The sequence below is a fragment of the Xyrauchen texanus genome, chromosome 15 (genome assembly GCF_025860055.1).
Source record: "Xyrauchen texanus isolate HMW12.3.18 chromosome 15, RBS_HiC_50CHRs, whole genome shotgun sequence".
Lineage (NCBI taxonomy): Eukaryota > Metazoa > Chordata > Actinopteri > Cypriniformes > Catostomidae > Xyrauchen > Xyrauchen texanus.
Window position 1 is genome coordinate 16,462,691 of NC_068290.1, and position 17,990 is coordinate 16,480,680.

A 17,990-nucleotide genomic window follows, 5' to 3' on the forward strand; every position below is an offset into this window, starting at 1 on the left:
ACATATAATAAAAATTAATTAATTAATTAATGACTTAAATATAATGATGTGGACTATAAACAGCTAAATAGACAAGTCAGATTAAAACAAAGAGGATAAGCTTGATGAAAAATGATAGGGTGGCAGTGACTAAGAAAATGGAAAATGGGAAGGGCTTATTTATATAACTGGGCAGACCAGTTCTCAGCTTTTAGATAAAGCACCTTTGAACCTCCTATGAAAACATAAACACAGGTTGTCTGGGAACATGATTTGACTGCTCGAACCACATAAAACCTCAGTAAGTATATACTTCACTATTTTAGAGGAGACACTAATTATATAGTTATAAATCTGTAATATGAGTACTGTCAAGTCAAAACTATGAGTAGAACTTATTAAAAGTTGAGTCAACTATTATTATAATTATTTTTAAATTTGAGATAACTATTAGTATTTACTGTGTGAACAAAATATTTGAACATATACTTTTTCAACAAAAGCGAAGCATTTCAAATTTAAAAGAACAGTTAATGTTATGAGTAATAAACTAGAGAGCAATGACTATGAAAATGAGCACCAGGGCACATGACAGATTGCGTAACTTACACGTCACACATAAAAACAAACATTATATCTGTCGACTTTCATTTTCGTTTTCTTAATTTACCCTCTGACCATATGCTCATGTGTTCTAGGTGGAAGAAAACTATAAAAATTTAAAAAACATGGAGCAAAATAGACACAGATTGCTGCATGGGGAAGTGAAGGCTAGTGCAGGGAAACACAAGAGTTGGAGAAATGAAAAATGGTTGGATAGAAAAGAGCAATGGAAAGGTGCCGGCTTGTGTGAGCTGGAACTGAAAATAAGGATGGAGGGTGGCTTGTCTGGAAAAATGGGGGGAAAGGAGAGAGTAGATGGAGACAAAAAAGTCAAATATAAAACTGCAGGACATGCTACAAAGAGACAAAGTCAAACAATAGATGGTTTGAGGATGGGATCTGCTGGGGATGGTAAAATAAATCCTGAAGAGATGGTACAAGAGGAATTAAAGGGAATGTGGAGGAATGAAACCCCAGTAAAAGGAAACAGGGAAGGCAATGTGATTATGAGTAGACTCAATAAAGAAGAAAGTGGAGGTCAACTGGAATTGAGTGACTACCTTGTACTTTTGAAGTCATTGCGCATCAACTTGCCCAACGGTGTTCTAAACCCTAAAGTCATCAGACTCTCACAGAATGCAGATATTGTTCAGAGAGCCCAGGCTATTGTCAAAGAGCTGGAGAACTTCAAGCTCCAGTTTAACAGCACTCCACGTCTGGGCTGTCGGGAAGTTAAGGAAACACTGGCATTGAAAGACAAGGGTAAAGTTCTCGAAATCACACAGATGATTTTCTTTGAAAAACAAAAAGATGCTGATGAAGTTTTAAGAGCAAAATGGAGGGAGAATGTATCAAACACAGTCTGCGGTTTCAGGTTAAGAGACAAATACAAAACAATGGCCATCTCCACACCTGCTATGTATGCTACAACCCAGACAAGGTGCTGGAGAAATTTAGAAGTTGGAGACAATCTTGCCAATATTTCTGATGGTGTGACAATGAAAGTCCATGATATTGAGAAAAGAGACTATTGCGATGAGTCAACTCTCTGGACAAGCTCCCCATGTCCAAAAAGATTTGGCAAATTCTTTGAGAACCTGGCAGATGAAGTTGAATGCCTCAAGTTCTTCCATGAGCTGGGAGAAACTGTCAAAAACAAGAGAGTGAGGTACACCAGAAACAGCAAAGTAGACTTTGGGTTTCTCAGTGGAAGACTGGACTTCTTAGCAGAAGTAACAGGCTCAAGAGCTAATGTCAAAGCAAATGGGGCAGAAAGCGATAAAATTGTGATTGAGTGTAAAGGAACCACTGGAGATATGGTGGGAAAGCTCTTCACCAAACCAAAAAATGGTGGCCGTTGTGCACAACTGAATGAAACCCATCAGTACTGCTATCAGGTTCAGGCCTACATGTACATCTTAAACAGGGTGGGAAAGCAGACACAAGCCTTCACTTCGGATAGGGCTGTCATGGTGATCAGACACTACCACAAGAATGCACAAGAACCCAGAGATTTTTACTGGAATTACCTCAGGAAGAATGAAGCAGTACAGCAGAAAATCGATGAACTTTGCGTTTTCTGTCAAGAAGAGGTTCTAGCATGTTTTCTGGCTCTGCTCAATCTGATTTTCCAGAAAGGAACATGATAAGAGGATCTAGAATTGGACATTAATAGTTGCCATGTGCCTTAATGCTGAAACAATGTGTGCAAACCTTCATGATTATTTATGATTTTTAAAATATACATATATGTCTGTCTGTCTGTCTGTCTATCTATCTATTATGAAGACATCTCAAGAAGTGGACTGTGAATTTGCTTTGAAATTTGGATGTTACTTTGGATTACCTGCACTGCGTGATATTGTGTTTTCTATGTGGATCATTGTTTCAAAGAAGCCTCCAAACTTGGATCATTATGGACTGTGTTTAAACCCACATGCTAACAGGACCTCAAAGACTTGATGAGTGATTAGCTGCTACATTGACTTATATATATTTTTGTGTGTTTTCTTTTGATTCTCAATAAACTCATTCTAGAACGGTAAAGTCTCTAATATAGACATATTTGATAATAGGTATGTAAAAGAAGAATAGTCATTTGGTGTGTATATGTATATGCTAACTTTGTTTCTTTGTTTGATGATCTTTGTTTTTTGTTTGGTGACTATGTTTCTTTGTGCAATGGCATGAAATGCCAACTAACAAATATAGCTTGGTTGAGCATCTTCCCTCAATTTATGTGTCCTTACTGTATGTATAGTAGTAAGCATCACACACACGCACGCCACGCACGCACGCACGCACGCACACACACACACGCACGCGCACACACACACGCACGCGCACACACACACACACACACACACACACATATATATATAAAAACTTAGGACACTAAAGAGACCTTTCTACTGACTCTGAAATACACCAAAAGAAAGATGCCCAGGGCTACAGGGAGACAGGAAGGACCGCTGATCGTCCTTGCAGTGGCAGACCACGTAAAGCACGTAACAGCACCTGTGTGACAGGTACAGGATGGCAACAACAACTGAGTTACACCAGGAACGCACAATCCCTCCATCAGTGCGCGCACTGTTTTTGGAGGGATTGTGCAAAAAAAAAAAATTTTTGTTAGTCAGATCTCAAATCTGTTCTATTTGATGATATTTAGAAAATTCTGTGTGTATGTCAAAACAAGAAATGACTATAAAATTATGGGATACATAACTGATACAAAACCATTCTGAAAAAGTAATAAATCTGGAGTATAACTTATCCAGCAATGTTTGTTCTGCAGAGATAATTGATACTTTAAATGGATCTCCTTGGTTGAAGAGAGCTGTGCTAGTACTTTTCTAAGCAATCAGACTTAAAGTGATAGTTCACCGCAAGTGAAAAGTCCTTTTTTATATACTATAAATCTCCACTTTCACTTTCACATTCTTCTTTTGTTTTTTGCTGATTCACATTCTTTGTACATATCGCCACCTACTGGGCAGGGAGGAGAATATATAGTAAAAAAGGATTGATATGTTTCTCACCCACACTTAACATATCACTTCTGAAGATATGGATTTAACCACTGGAGTCTTATGGATTACTTTTATGCTGCCTTTTTGTGATTTTTGGACCTTCACAGTTCTGGCCACAAATCACTTGGCTTGTATAAACCTACTGAGCTGAAATATGAAATATAATACACACAAACCACTTAGAACACCTTAAAAACCACATTGTTACACCCTGAAAATCCCCCACAACATCCCAGCATTGTGGAAATCACCACTCACATGCAAAAATCTAGTTATATTTCTGCTATTATCTGTTACATGGCATAGATTAGATTGGCAAAGACATTGTCTCCCAACTCTTTTGCAATTGTCAGTTGAAATATTGTATATAATTTTACTCTTCTGCCTAAAATTGACATAAAAAAATGCATTGTATTTACATATTTCAACTTTTATCACTGTCTATTCTTCTTTTAGGACATTTGGGAGGTACATTTTAAGTAAACATTTAAACCAACAGTTAGCTCGATTATAAGCAAAAAATGGAATGTCTCATAATTCAGCACCCATAAATAGCAATAATCCCTGTCAAACAAGAAAAAATAAATATACATATACATATATATATATATATATATATATATATATATATATATATATATATTTTTTTTTTTTTTTTTTTTTTTTTTTGCAGTCTTCCCTTCTCCACTGTTTCATTTCTCTATTCTTTCAACTATGGAGTCTCGGCCCCTCTCTCTCTTCCTCTTTCCCTACTCCCTCCCTCTAGCCCTCCCTCCCTCCCCTGCTGCCTTGCCTCTTCTCTCTAAGAGAGTTTGGTCAATAATTGATGAATCTTGCTCATTGAAAGGGTAACAGGTCTGTATCAATAGTCCATTGCCCATTCACGTGTATCTATCCCCCCTCCTTGGCAGGTTTTTAGAGATGCTATGTAAACGCTACCAAATACTTTTAAACAATTTCAAGGAGTGAATATTTACCATTGTGTCTATACAAAGGCTTTTAGTTTGTTTGTGTGTGTGTGTGTGTGCAGTAGTTCACCGACCTCTGATGTCAGTGGACATGCAAGTGTTACTCCTGTCAGTCAACGGGCAGCAGGAGGCAAGGAAGGATGTAGGGAGAGATTAAATGAGAGAATGGCAGGGGGCAGAGAGGAAATAGAGAGAGAGAGAGAGATACATAAAGATAGACGTAGTTAATTCACCATAAGCAGTGATGGCATGCATGCCTGGTTAGCATATTTTTGTGGCTGTCTGTTATAAACACTGCCATGGAGAAGAGAAATGAGAAGTTGTTCTCCAGAAAAAGAAGTTTCACATTTGGAGCTTATGGCGGGTGAGTAGATATGACAAATATCATTCAACCTTGATTGTAATTTTAACACATTGTCTAATTGGGTTTCAAAAGCAGTGCTTTCTGAATTTAGACTTTCTGTCATTTGGCTTCTCTATTCTGTGTGCAGGATTGACAAATTCATCAGTGGGAATGAGAGCAGGTCAGATACGGGTTTGGTATGGGTTTGTTGTTGCACTCAGGTGTATGAGTTGAGTTAATGTTTACAGATCCTTGACTGTTCCAGAACTGTACTCTGTGTGTGTGTGTGTGTGTGTGTGTGTGTGTGTGTGTGTGTGTGTGTGTGTGTGTGTGTGTGTATGTGTGTGTGTGTTACAGCTGTTCAGAATCTGTCGGGCACAGTATACTGGATATTTTAGATTCCCCTTCCAGTGAGTCTAAGCCACTCACCTCTGCCCCATCCAGCCAGAAGGTAAAAAAATCATATGATCTTCTAAAGACATTCAAAATGAAATTGTGGAGGTAGCAAACAGTGTTCTCTCCAGATTTTGAATTTGAATAATAGAAATATTCAACTCAGTGACAACTCAGATTATACCATGATAATGTGTTGTTTATACTTATACAGTACATACTGCAATACATACACTCACTGAGAAGTTTATTAGGAACTACTGTACACCTACATATTCATGCGATTATCTAATAAGTCGATTGTGTGGCAGCAGTGCAATAAATTAAATCATGCAGATACGGGCCAGGAGCTTTAGTTAATGTTCACCTCAACCATCAGAATGGGGGAAAAATATGATCTCCAAATATGATGTCCGTGACATTGTTGGTGCCAGATGGGCTGTTTTGAGTATTTCTGTAACTGCTGATCTCCTGGGATGTTCAAGCACAACAGTCTCTAAAATTTACTCCAAGTGGTGCCAAAAATAAAAAACATCCAGTGAGTGGCAGTTCTGTGGACGGAAATGCCTTGTTGATGAGAGAGGTCAGCAGAGAATGGCCAGACTGGTTCGAACTGACAAAGTGTATGCTAACTCAGATAACTGCTCTGTACAATTGTGGAGAGAAGAATATAATCTCAGAATGCTGAAAATGTTTTGGTGGCACAAGGGGGACCTCCACAATATTATTCAGGTAGTTTTAATGTTGTGGCTGATCATGTATATGTACACATGTATATAGTACAATAGTACTATAATACAATAGTTTGGAATAATGTAGAGATTTTGCTCTTATGGAAACAAATTGGTACTTTTATTCACCAAAGTGGCATTCAACTGATCACAGTGTATAGTCAGGACATTAATAACGTGAAAAATTACTATTACAATTTGAAGAAAAAAAAGAACAGAACTTCTTAAACTACTTCAAAGAGTTCTCATCAAAAAATCCTCCATGTGCAGCAATGAAGTTTTGTAGATCCTTGGCATTTTAGCTGTCAGTTTGTCAAGATACTCAGGTGACATTTCATCCCAGGCTTCCTATAGCACTTGCCATAGGTGTGGCTGTCTTGTCGGGCACTTCTCACGCACCTTACAGTCTAGCTGATCCCACAAAAGCTCAATGGGGTTAAGATCCATATCACTCATTTCCAATTATCTGTGTCCAATGTCTGTGTTTATTTGCACTAATCTTTTATTTTTGTTTTTCTGCTTCAAAAGTGGCTTTTTCTTTCCATTCTTCCCATAAGGACTGCACCCCTGAGTCTTCTCTTTACTGTTGTACATGAAACTGGTGTTGAGCGAGTAGAATTCAATGAAGCTGTCAGCTGAGGACATGTGAGGTGTCGGTTTCTCAAACTAGAGACTCTGATGTACTTATCCTCTTGTTTAGTTGTACATCTGGCCTTCCACATCTCATTCTGTCCTTGTTAGAGCCAGTTTTCCTTTGTCTTTGAAGATTGTAGTGAACACATTTATATGAAATATTTCAAGCACTGTATATTGTATGAGTTTCTAGAGAAAGCTGTTTTTTTGCTATTTTTTACCTAATATTGACCTTAAGACATGTCAGTCTATTGCATACCATGGAAAATAAAACACAAAGACAATGTTAAGCTTTTTAACAAATTAAATAGCTTTTAACTGTGCTTGAAATAATGGCAAGTGATTTTCTAGTAGCAAATTATCAATTTAGCATGATTACTCAAGGATAATGTTTTGGAGTGATGGCTGCTGGAAATGGGGCCTGACTAGATTTGATAAAAAAAATACTTTTTTCAAATAATGAGTATCAGTAATGTCCTGACTATACTTTGTGATCAGTTGAATGCCACTTTCGGAATTTCCTTCCGAAACACAGAAATCTGTACATTATTCCAAACCTTTGGCTGCCAGTGTACAGTATGTATGTATGTATGTATATATATATGTATATATACAGTATATAATACTTAAAACAGAGAGTGTCCCTGTAGCTCAATTGGAAGAACATGAAGCTTATGAGTTACATTTCCAAAAAACACAAATACTGATATGCACTTGTGGTCACTTAGAAAAAGTTGTCTGCCAAATGCATGAATACATGTTATGTAAAATACTTTAGAAGATACATTTCTGTACATTATGTTGTTTTTCCTTCAGTTCAGGTTAAGAGTCTGGTTGTCATATTAAATGGTACTCTATAATTTGAAGCACACATACTGTACATAAAATGTTTCGGTCAGCGTACTATCATTTACGTAACATAAATCGCCTTCGACCATCTCTAGCGACTAATGGCACTGCTGTTCTTGTAGATGCATTAGTCACATCTCATATAGACTATTGCAATTCTCTTCTTAGCAGTGTCCCACAAAAATGTCTTCACAAACTACAAATGGTCCAAAATTCTGCAGTTCGGATCATTATGCGAACACCTTCGATAGAGCACATTTCACCGGTACTCAAACAACTTCATTGGCTGCCAGTCAAATACCAGATAGAATTTAAGATTTTACTTACAAGGCTCTTCATATCTACGTGATCTACTTCATGTTTACTCACCAAACCGATCCCTTAGATCTTCTACTTCCCTTATTCTTACTGTACCCTCTATATGTTTGACTACTGTGGGGTCTAGAGCTTTTAGTTGTAATGCTCCTTGTCTTTGGAATTCTCTACCACAAGATGTACGAAATAGCCCTACTCTGCTAACTTATTATCACGTCTCAAAACCCATTATTTTAGATAATCTTATTTCAGATTTTTAAGGATTGCATTTGTTGTTCTTTGTGTATTTGTATTTGTTTATTTTATCATGTTAAATGATGTTATGCAATTATTGTTTGTGTATTTTAATGTACATGTAAGGTGTCCTTGAGTATCCTGTAAGGCGCCCACTAATAAAATGTATTATTATTATTTAATTTTTTCTTTTTTTTTGTAACACTTTACAATAAGGTTCCATTGGTAAACATTAGTTAACAACATTAGTTAACATGAACTATCAATGAACAATACTTTTTCAGCATTTATTAACCTTTGTTAATGTTCATTTCAACATAAAATAATATTGTTTTTTTTATTAAAAGTCTTAGATGTTAACATAAGTTAATGCACTATGAACTAACATGAACATACAATTAGCAGTTTGTTTATTAACTAGCATTAACAAAGATGAATAATTACTGTAAAAATATACATTGATAATTGTTAATTCATGATACCTAACGCATTAACTAATGTTAATGAATGGAACATTATTGTAAAGTGTTGTCTTTTTTCACTTTTTCTATCACTCCTCGTTACTCTGCAGGTGACAGAGTTGTTTGCGATAATCGAAAAGCTACAGGTAATGTCATTATCTTTCTCTCCACATTCTCAGTAAGTGTAATTACAGTATTATTGTCTTGTTCTGTCAAAGTACTAAGGATTGTGTCTGGATTTGTCTGCAGGGTAGCAGACTGGATGAACAGCGTTGCGATTTCCCACCACCTTTGAGGGTAGGGACTGTTTTACCTGAACAATCTGTAAATTAATGATGATGATTACCAACACCAGTTTGTTTGTGTTTTAGTGGTTATGAAACTATATGAGCACATCATTTTAAATCATATATTCACATACTTAAATTTGTTTTTAAAGCTATATTTTTAAGCATAAATATCAATTTTACACTTACATCATTACTATTGATAACTCAGACACGGCTTTTGAAGATTGGAGATGGCCTACCTCTCATCCTGCCCCCTAAATCTGGAGGCTATTGGATCGACCCTCCTCTGGATAAGCATGTGGAGACCAGCCCTACTCTCTCACAAGGGGGGTTTGGTCTGGAGAGCTACGATATCATGGAGAGAGACAGTGACGCTAAAATCTTCCAGGAATTCTTCCGTCACAGAGTATATGTTTATTCATTTGCTGAAATTTGGGTTTAAAGGGATAGTTCTCCCAAAAATATAAATATAGGGCTGTCAATCAATACAAATTTGTAATCTAATTAATTAGTATCCCAATTAATTAATTGCAATTAGTTGCATTTAATCGCATTTACAAATATTTGCTGAGAAAGCCCCTCAAACAACAATAATTTAATATATAATGTTGAAATAATTATACATAGTTGTCTATAAATATTTTAAATATTTAAATGAGCATTAGCCAATCATTGGCATACAGTTCACAGCAATCCATTTCACAAGTGAATTTGTCAATCAGTTAGAGATTTATGATGAGGGTCCGTCAATATACAGTACACCTGCATCGGACATGCTTGTGTAGCGTCTCGGGTGCTTTGCATCATAAACATAGAATGTTTAGGTCACTGTTTCAATTTAAATATAGTTTAATACTTAGAACACATCTTGAGATCCCTTAGTTCGAATTTGCGCTCCATCAAGTGTTTTGAACGCAAAGCATGTTTGTGTTGTGCTGCCTGCTGAAGGGTTGTTTTGTTCATTGTATAAAGTGAGTGTTGCCCATTCAGCTGAAGTTTCACTTACGGCCCTCTGGAGTAAACAGGTGGTACTACAAGCTTGCATTTCTCAGGAATCTTATTGAGATTAATTGCGTTAATTTTTTTAACACACTGAATTAACGTGATAAATCAACAGCCCTAATATATATTCTGTCATAATTTACTCACCTTAATGTTGCTTTTGACCCGTATGACTTTCTTTCACCCATGGAACACAAAAGGTGCATTTTTGGAGAATATCTCTGCCAGAGGGGACTGGTGCTGTTTTGGCCACAATATTATCATAATTTTTTTCTTCTCCCCTTTTTTCCTCAATTTGGAATGTCCAATTCCCAATGCACTCTAAGTCCTCGTGGTAGTGTAATCACTCACCTCACTCTGGGTGGTGGAGGACGAATCTCAGTTGCCTCTGAGACCGTCAATCCACGCATCTTATCACAGGGCTTGTCAAGCATGTTACTGTGGAGACATAGCGTGTTTGGAGGCTTCGCACTATTCTCCGTGGCATCCACGCACAACTCACCACGCACCCCACCAAGAGCTAACCACATTATGGTGACCACGAGGAGGTTAGCCCATATGACTTTGCTCTCCCTAGCAATTTGGTTGCTTAGGAGACCTGGAATCACTCATCACACCCTGGATTCGAACTCACGACTCCAGGGTTGGTAGTCAGCGTCTTTCCTCGCTGAGCTACCCAGGCCAAAATATTTATTTTTTTAAAATTTGAAACTCAGGTTTGGAACAACATAAAGTTGAGTAAAACTATTCCTTTAACTTGAAGTTTCATTTAATTATATAAATCCTCCCTTTGAAGAGCCTCTTTGAATTCTTTATTATTATAATTTATTATTTTCATGCCTTTCTTTTATGTTTTCTGCAGTATCATCATTCATTCACTGCCTTTGATCCCTCTCTTGGGCCCATAGTTTTGTCTGTTTGTCTTGAAGAAGAGGAAAATCGCCTGAGAGTCATTCTGAGGTGTGTTCAGTTTTTAGACATTAATTCAGGCCTCGTTATTTTACGTATCATTGTGTTTACTCTGAAAACACATAGCTGAAATTACTACTGTTCAACCAAGTATTCTGTAGAATTTTCTGTAATTTACTAGAGACTGAGCTTTAGCCTGTGCCATGGTGTATTTTAAAGGTGTTCACCAGTGTGTTGTTCATAATGAACATAGTTGTAGCAGACCATCATGATCAGTTTTTCTTTCATTTATCAGGATGAAGGAGTGCTCACTTCATGGGACATTCTCTGCTTCACTCTTTCAACACTTCCCCACAGCTGTGGAGCTGGCAAAGGTAACTTAGAACTGCCCAAATAGATCTACTTGATTGACATACAGTATGAATGAATATTAGAGGTATCAGCTTTGATTTGTTTTATTAAAGATGCTGTGTTCAAGTGTCAGCGTGTCGTGTTTTGAGGCTGTGAGTTACTTAAAGGTAATCTCTCTCTCTTGTCAAAAGCTTTCTGTGGTTTGTCTGAAACAGGCGATCGATGCATGTGCTTATCGAAGACTCATGTTTCTGATTTTATTGACCTTTTGAAAAATGTCATAAAGTAAACACCAAGTCAAGAAAACTATATTTAGACATAATCCTCAACAGTAACTCATCCATTCTCAATTCTTTCTCTAACTTTAATAGGCCCCAGAGCTCATAATGGCATTTGATGAACACAGAGTGTCTCAAAACTTTAAATTTGGTGTCTTATATCAGAGAGAAGGACAGGTATGAAGGCACAGAGATATTATGTTTTTCTTGCATTAAATGTTTATTTAATTTTCAAATGCATGATAAATATAGTTTAATATACCCTATAATGGTGATTCGTAAGCCAATTCAATGGGCACATAATGTACGCACTTTCATCTCTCAGTTGTGCTTTGTGTAATTTAATTCAGATAAACTGGGCCACATTTTTGTCATCCGAATATTAGAAAGTGGCCTAACATACTTAAATTAATCCTAGAACGATTTGTTGTTACTCTTACATTCTTTTCTTTTTATTTCATTGTGTTTTATGATAGTTAACAGAAGAAGATATTCTCAGTAACACTGAAGAAAGTGAGGAGTTTTTGGAACTTTTATCAATACTAGGGCAGACTGTCAAACTGCAAGGATTCACTGGGTAAGGGGAATAAAAGAGCCAACAACAGCCCTCCACTGAAAACAGTACTTTCAAATGTATATTCATCTGTCAAAAGTACATCAAAATCTTTATTCTCTTAGTTTCAGGGGAGGACTGGATGTGTCTCATGGCCAGACAGGAACTGAAGCAGTTTTCACCTCATTCCATGGAAGAGAGATTATGTTCCATGTTGCCACTAAACTACCCTTCACAGAAGGGGATAAACAGCAGGTGAATTATGTGTCTGCACAAGGGATTGGATGTAAAGAATCTGTTTCAATTAAGCTCAGTTAACTCCAGTTGTGCCTCATACATGTTAAAATACAGTTATTGTTTTAAACAAATTGAGCAACTTACTAAATTACACAATTGTTTTTACAATACAATACAATGGAAGCAGAACTGTTTAAGCTAAAAACAGCTTCTTCACTCTGTGCAGCATGGATTTCTTCCATATCTCATTATCAGCCACATCCACTGGGTGCAAAGATACATTTCAGAAATAAATAAATAAACTTAAAGGTGCACACAGTATTTTGTCCTCATTAAAAAAGTTTTACTGCCAAAGAAATGAATAGTAATTTTGAAACATATATATACAATCTTGAGCACTCACATGAGATTAAAAGACTAGTCTTATCATAAACCTTATAAAAGATGCTTTATTCTACATGGAGAATGTCCCCTCATGGGAGCTACCATGTTGGGTTCACATGACCAGCCAAGTACTAGTCCCTTAATCTCAGTAACCGGCCGCCCTGTTATTGAACACTTTCACTCATGGATTTAATTACAGTAATCATGGCTGACTGTGAATAGTGAATTTCTTTAATGGCATTGGTAACTGAAAACTATTGCATTTGAATGATGCTGCATCCAGGTGTGGATCCAACTCAACATGAACAACATAGTTGTTCTTCATGTTTTGCATCTCTACTCTTCTGTTTTTTTTTCTTAGCTGCAGAAAAAGAGACACATTGGGAATGATATTGTGGCTTTGGTTTACCAGGAGGGTCACACCCCCTTCATCTCTGATGTGATCAGATCCCACTTCCTGCATTGTTTCATTGCAGTACGGAGGATAAAGAGAGAGAATGAGGGAGAGGGAGGAGATGGAGGGTCATTTCAGGTAAAGACTGGGCATTTGTTATATTTCGGTTCATTAGAAGACAGAACAAAAGTTACTGTTTACCCAAAAATGGAAATTCTGTCTTTATTTACTCACCCTTATGGTGTTCCAAACAGGTTGTATACATTAGGTAGAATATTACCATTAAAATTCATTGTATGTATGTTGAAAAAATTAGGGTGAGTAAACAATGAAAGCATTTTCATTTTTGGGTGAACTATGTTTTTAATTTCAGATGACAATTTCAAGAAATTCCTCCTTTTTATTGACAGGTATCTATTACTGCTAGGGAGGATGTGCCCCCATTTGGCCCACCTCTTCCTACACCTCCTATTTTTACTGAGGTGAGAACATTTGACTTAAAGATACAGAGGCCCTAGTGAGGCAGCTATTGTTCACAGACATTTTTTAATTCTCTTTATCTTTTTCTCACCTTCATGCCATCACAGATGTGTACATTTCTTACTTCTGTTGAACACAAAGATTTTTAGTTGAATATTTCAGCTCTGTAGGTCCATACAATGCAAGCAAATGGGTGCCAACATTTTAAACCCCAAAATGCACATAAAGGCAGCACAAAAGTAATCCATAAGACTCCAGTGGTTAAATCTATATCTTCAGAAGTGTTATGATAGGTGTGGGTGAGTAACAGATCTACAGGTGAAACTCGAAAAATTAGAATATCGTGCAAAAGTTCATTAATTTCAGTAATTCAACTTAAAAGGTGAAACTAATATATTATATAGACTCATTACAAGCAAACATATTTCAAGGCTTTATTTGATATAATTTTGATGATTATGGCTTACAGCTTATGAAAACCCCGAATTCAGAATCTCAGAAAATTAGAATATTACATGAAATCAATAAAAAAAAAAAAAAGGATTTTAAATACAGAAATGTCGGCCCTCTGAAAAGTATAATCATGCATATGTACTCAGTACTTGGTTTGGGCCCCTTTTGCATTAATTACTGCCTCAATGCGGCGTGGCATGGATGCTATCAGCCTGTGGCACTGCTGAGGTGTTATGGAAGACCAAGATGCTTCAATAGCGGCCTTCAGCTCTTCTGCATTGTTTGGTCTCATGTCTCTCATCTTTCTCTTGGCAATGCCCCATAGATTCTCTATGGGGTTCAGGTCAGGCAAGTTTGCTGGCCAATCAAGCACAGTAATACCATGGTCATTGAACCAGGTTTTGGTACTTTTGGCAGTGTGGGCAGGTGCCAAGTCCTGCTGGAAAATGAAGTCAGCATCTCCATAAAGCTTGTCTGCTGAAGGAAGCATGAAGTGCTCTAAAATGTCCCGGTAGGCGGCTGCGTTGACTCTGGACTTAATAAAGCACAGTGGACCAACACCAGCCGATGACATGGCTCCCCAAACCAACACAGACTGTGGAAACTTCACACTGGACTTCAAGCATCTTGGATTGTGTGCCTCTCCATTCTTCCTCCAGACTCTGGGACCTTGGTTTCCAAATGAGATGCAAAATTTGCTCTCATCAGAAAAGAGGACTTTGGACCACTGAGCAACAGACCAGTTCTTTTTTCTTTAGCCCAGGTAAGACGTTTGACATTTGAAGCCCATGTCCAGGACCCGTCTGTGTGTGGTGGCTCTTGATGCAGTAACTCCAGCTTCAGTCCACTCCTTGTGAAGCTCCCCCACACATTTGAATGGCCTTTTCCTGACAATCCTCTCCAGGCTACGGTCATCCCTGCTGCTTGTGCACTTTTTTCTTCCACACTTTTCCCTTCCACTTAACTTTCTATTAATGTGTTTTGATACAGCACTTTGAGAACATCCAACTTCTTTTGCAATTACCTTTTGAGGCTTTCCCTCCTTGTGGAGGGTGTCAATGATGGTTTTCTGCACAACTGTCAGGTCAGCAGTCTTCCCCATGATTGTGAATTCAACTGAACCAGACTGAGAGACCATTTAAAGGCTCAGGAACCCTTTGCAGGTGTTTAGCTGATTAGAGTGTGACACTTTGAGCCTACAATACTGAACCTTTTCACAATATTCTAATTTTCTGAGATTCTGAATTTGGGGTTTTCATAAGCTGTAAGCCATAATCATCAAAATTATATCAAATAAAGGCTTGAAATATCTTACTTTGCTTGTAATGAGTCTATATAATATATTAGTTTCACCTTTTAAGTTGAATTACTGAAATTAATGAACTTTTGCACGATATTCTAATTTTTCGAGTTTCACCTGTATATTTATTATAAATCTCCACTTTCACATTCTACTTCTTTTGTTTTTGGCAATTCACATTATTTGTGCATATCACCACCTACTGGGGAGGGAGGAGGATTTATGGTAATAAAAATCAATAATAATATTTTTATTTATGTTTCTCACTCAAACATATTGCTTCTGAAGATGTGGATATTAACCACTTTAGTCTTACTGTGATGATGGCTTTGTGCATTTTGGAGCTTCAAACTTTTGGTACCCAATCACTTGCATTGTGAGGACCTACAGAGCTGAAATATTCTTCTTAAAATCTTAATTTGTGTTCAAGTCAAGTCAACTTTATTTGTATATTGCCTTCACAACACACATTGTTTCAAAGCAGCTTTACAGAAGATCATGCATTAACAGAAGATATAATGTCGAGGAGTAATCATTGTGTAATTGATCAAATACGTGTTTAAAAACAAGTAAAATAAGTTCAGCAGAAGAAAGTCATACACATCTGGGATGGCATGTGGGTGAGTAAATGATGAGAGAATTTTAATTTTTGGTAAACTATCCCTTTAACTTACTCAAGATAACCAAATTATAAACCATTTGGTCTCTGATCACCAAAAGGGTAGTAGTCCTCATTCATTAACATTAATATTTTACCTCCATCCTTTAAATAAATATAAAATCAACAAAACACATACAAATCCTTGCTATCAGTACCTAATGATGCTCTGAATTCCCACTTTCAGGGTTCAGTTTTGAGAGAGTTCCTCTTGACCAAGCTTATAAATGCTGAAATCTCTTGTTACAAGGCTGAGAAATTCAGTCGACTGGAGGTAGGACACAAAACACCCTAGCAAACCAGAAAGCTATGTATCAATTTATGTCAATCACAAACATACAAAATTACAATTCATGTACACTTCAAATTTCTCTCCTTTTATGAACCCAGTTGCGCACACGTTCGTCTCTCCTGGAAGCACTACGATCTGAACTTTCTTCCCGTTCCCAGTTCATGTTAGGAGAGTCATCACAGCCCAGCATCCCCCTCACTGAAGGGGGCAGGAGTGCTCCCGAGGGTGGTGGAGGATTCATTGAGAACTTTAAGGTAGACAAACTCAGTTTCATTGGGAGAGCAACAGATTTTTTAAATTCTGTCATGACTTACCATCATGTCATTCCAAACCTTTCAAAACCTACTGTATGTCTTCAGAATACTTGGAATCTGACACGCGAGTCACATGGACTACTTTTATGATACTTTTGGCCCCTTTTAAAGTTTTAACACTTTGCGTTGGAAGTTCACCAAACACTCTTAATTATTTGGATCTTTAGAGACCCTTTAGAGACACATAGACATATACCACATAAATGGATCTACAGAATGCCCAGAGAGTGAAACGTAATTTTTTCAATTATTCCAATTATTTCAATTAAATAAATGCAACAAATCAGGACAAATCTAGAACAGGATTCATTACTCTCACACTGCAATTCCAAGAGACGCAACTGGCTGTCAAACACAAAATACACATACACTTTTGGTACATAAACCATTATAAAAACAAATTACATAATTATATATATATGTATATATAGGTACAGGGGTGGAATGATGTCCTGGGTCACTAAATACACAAGGTATGCGTTTAAGGGTTCAAATGAGTCAACTAAAACTGTATTGAAAAACACCATCCTTTCGTGCTCTGCATTAGAAAGCTAGACGACAGGTATGGAAAGACATGGTGAATTCCTTTAAGTAGCACAGGATATTTTGGATTCTGTTTTGATATGGTTACTGAACTGTACATTGTTCGAAATTAAAATATGCACCAACCCTGAGTCAGTCTCTCTCTCTACATGTTAAGAGAGCTATTAGGGTGCGTAGCCATTCTTTCGATACTTTGGGGGTACCAAAGAAGACTGGTGGTGCGGCAGAGCAAAGGCCAAAGGTAACCACAAAGACCAGTACACTCCAATCAAATCTAAACATTTAAATTCAAAAGGGCATGTCTTCCCATAATATTTTTGACTTTATTAAATCTCCATATCTACTCATTATGCTAAAGAATTCCCATGGTTTCTTTTTCTGGCTTCTGAAACGCTGGAAAAAGGACAGTGAAGGGTGAGATATACACATTCCATTACTGCAAAGATCATAGGTGCACTGCAACAAACAGAGATGTTGATACATAGTTTTGTATTTCACCTTACAGTGACCAGACAAGCAGGACTGACAATGTGGTCTACACTGAAATGAAAGGTCAAACCATTCCACAGGATGACCTATAGGCGAAGATGAGCCACTATTTCTGGAGCTAAAGCGCCAAAAAAAAAAAAAAAGAATCCTCTGCTGCAGACTTGAAACTGTGTACGCACACTTGTACAGTGCTTTGCACGGTCTTGTCAATGAATAGCAAGTTGTTAGAACTAGGTGATTTGAAGAGGTCTAGTTGATACTGCTGCTTCTAGAACGATTACCCTATGGGGTATGAATTGAACAAAGATCCTCAATTCATCCTATTAAATGTATACCTAATATATTGGTTTCATTTGCAATGGCACCACCAATAAATTGGTCCACCAAACTTTTTTGTATTTTCATTTAATGTGCCAACGGGTCACAATTTACAGTTCTACAGCACTGACCTTGCTTACATATCCCACATTTAATGGACAAATATAGGGAGAAAAACAAAAGTGCTTCCCTGCCTAGAACTAC

The 17,990-nt window shown here is 37.1% G+C and overlaps 2 protein-coding genes across 3 annotated transcripts; both read left to right on the plus strand.

Moving 5' to 3' along the window:
* The first annotated feature begins 203 nt into the window (after positions 1-203).
* Positions 204-2,810, plus strand: LOC127656363 (uncharacterized). The gene is made up of 2 exons (XM_052144665.1): positions 204-280; positions 678-2,810. Exon 2 carries the CDS (start codon positions 708-710, stop codon positions 2,226-2,228), a length of 1,521 nt encoding a protein of 506 aa, XP_052000625.1. The 5' UTR covers positions 204-280; positions 678-707; the 3' UTR covers positions 2,229-2,810.
* Positions 2,811-4,696: 1,886 nt separating this feature from the next.
* On the plus strand, positions 4,697-17,889 carry LOC127656461 (rap1 GTPase-activating protein 1-like). Of its 2 annotated transcripts, none has more exons than XM_052144801.1 (19): positions 4,697-4,946; positions 5,074-5,106; positions 5,283-5,376; positions 8,652-8,687; positions 8,791-8,838; positions 9,040-9,237; positions 10,696-10,793; positions 11,038-11,116; positions 11,207-11,260; positions 11,465-11,548; positions 11,848-11,948; positions 12,050-12,179; positions 12,907-13,077; positions 13,350-13,421; positions 16,018-16,104; positions 16,221-16,376; positions 17,137-17,220; positions 17,338-17,393; positions 17,485-17,889. In XM_052144801.1, exons 1-19 carry the CDS (start codon positions 4,882-4,884, stop codon positions 17,558-17,560), a joined length of 1,722 nt encoding a protein of 573 aa, XP_052000761.1. In that variant the 5' UTR covers positions 4,697-4,881; the 3' UTR covers positions 17,561-17,889. The 2 variants fall into 2 exon arrangements, with proteins under 2 accessions (XP_052000761.1, XP_052000762.1); XM_052144802.1 differs by having other exon boundaries at positions 12,958-13,077.
* Positions 17,890-17,990: the final 101 nt, after the last annotated feature.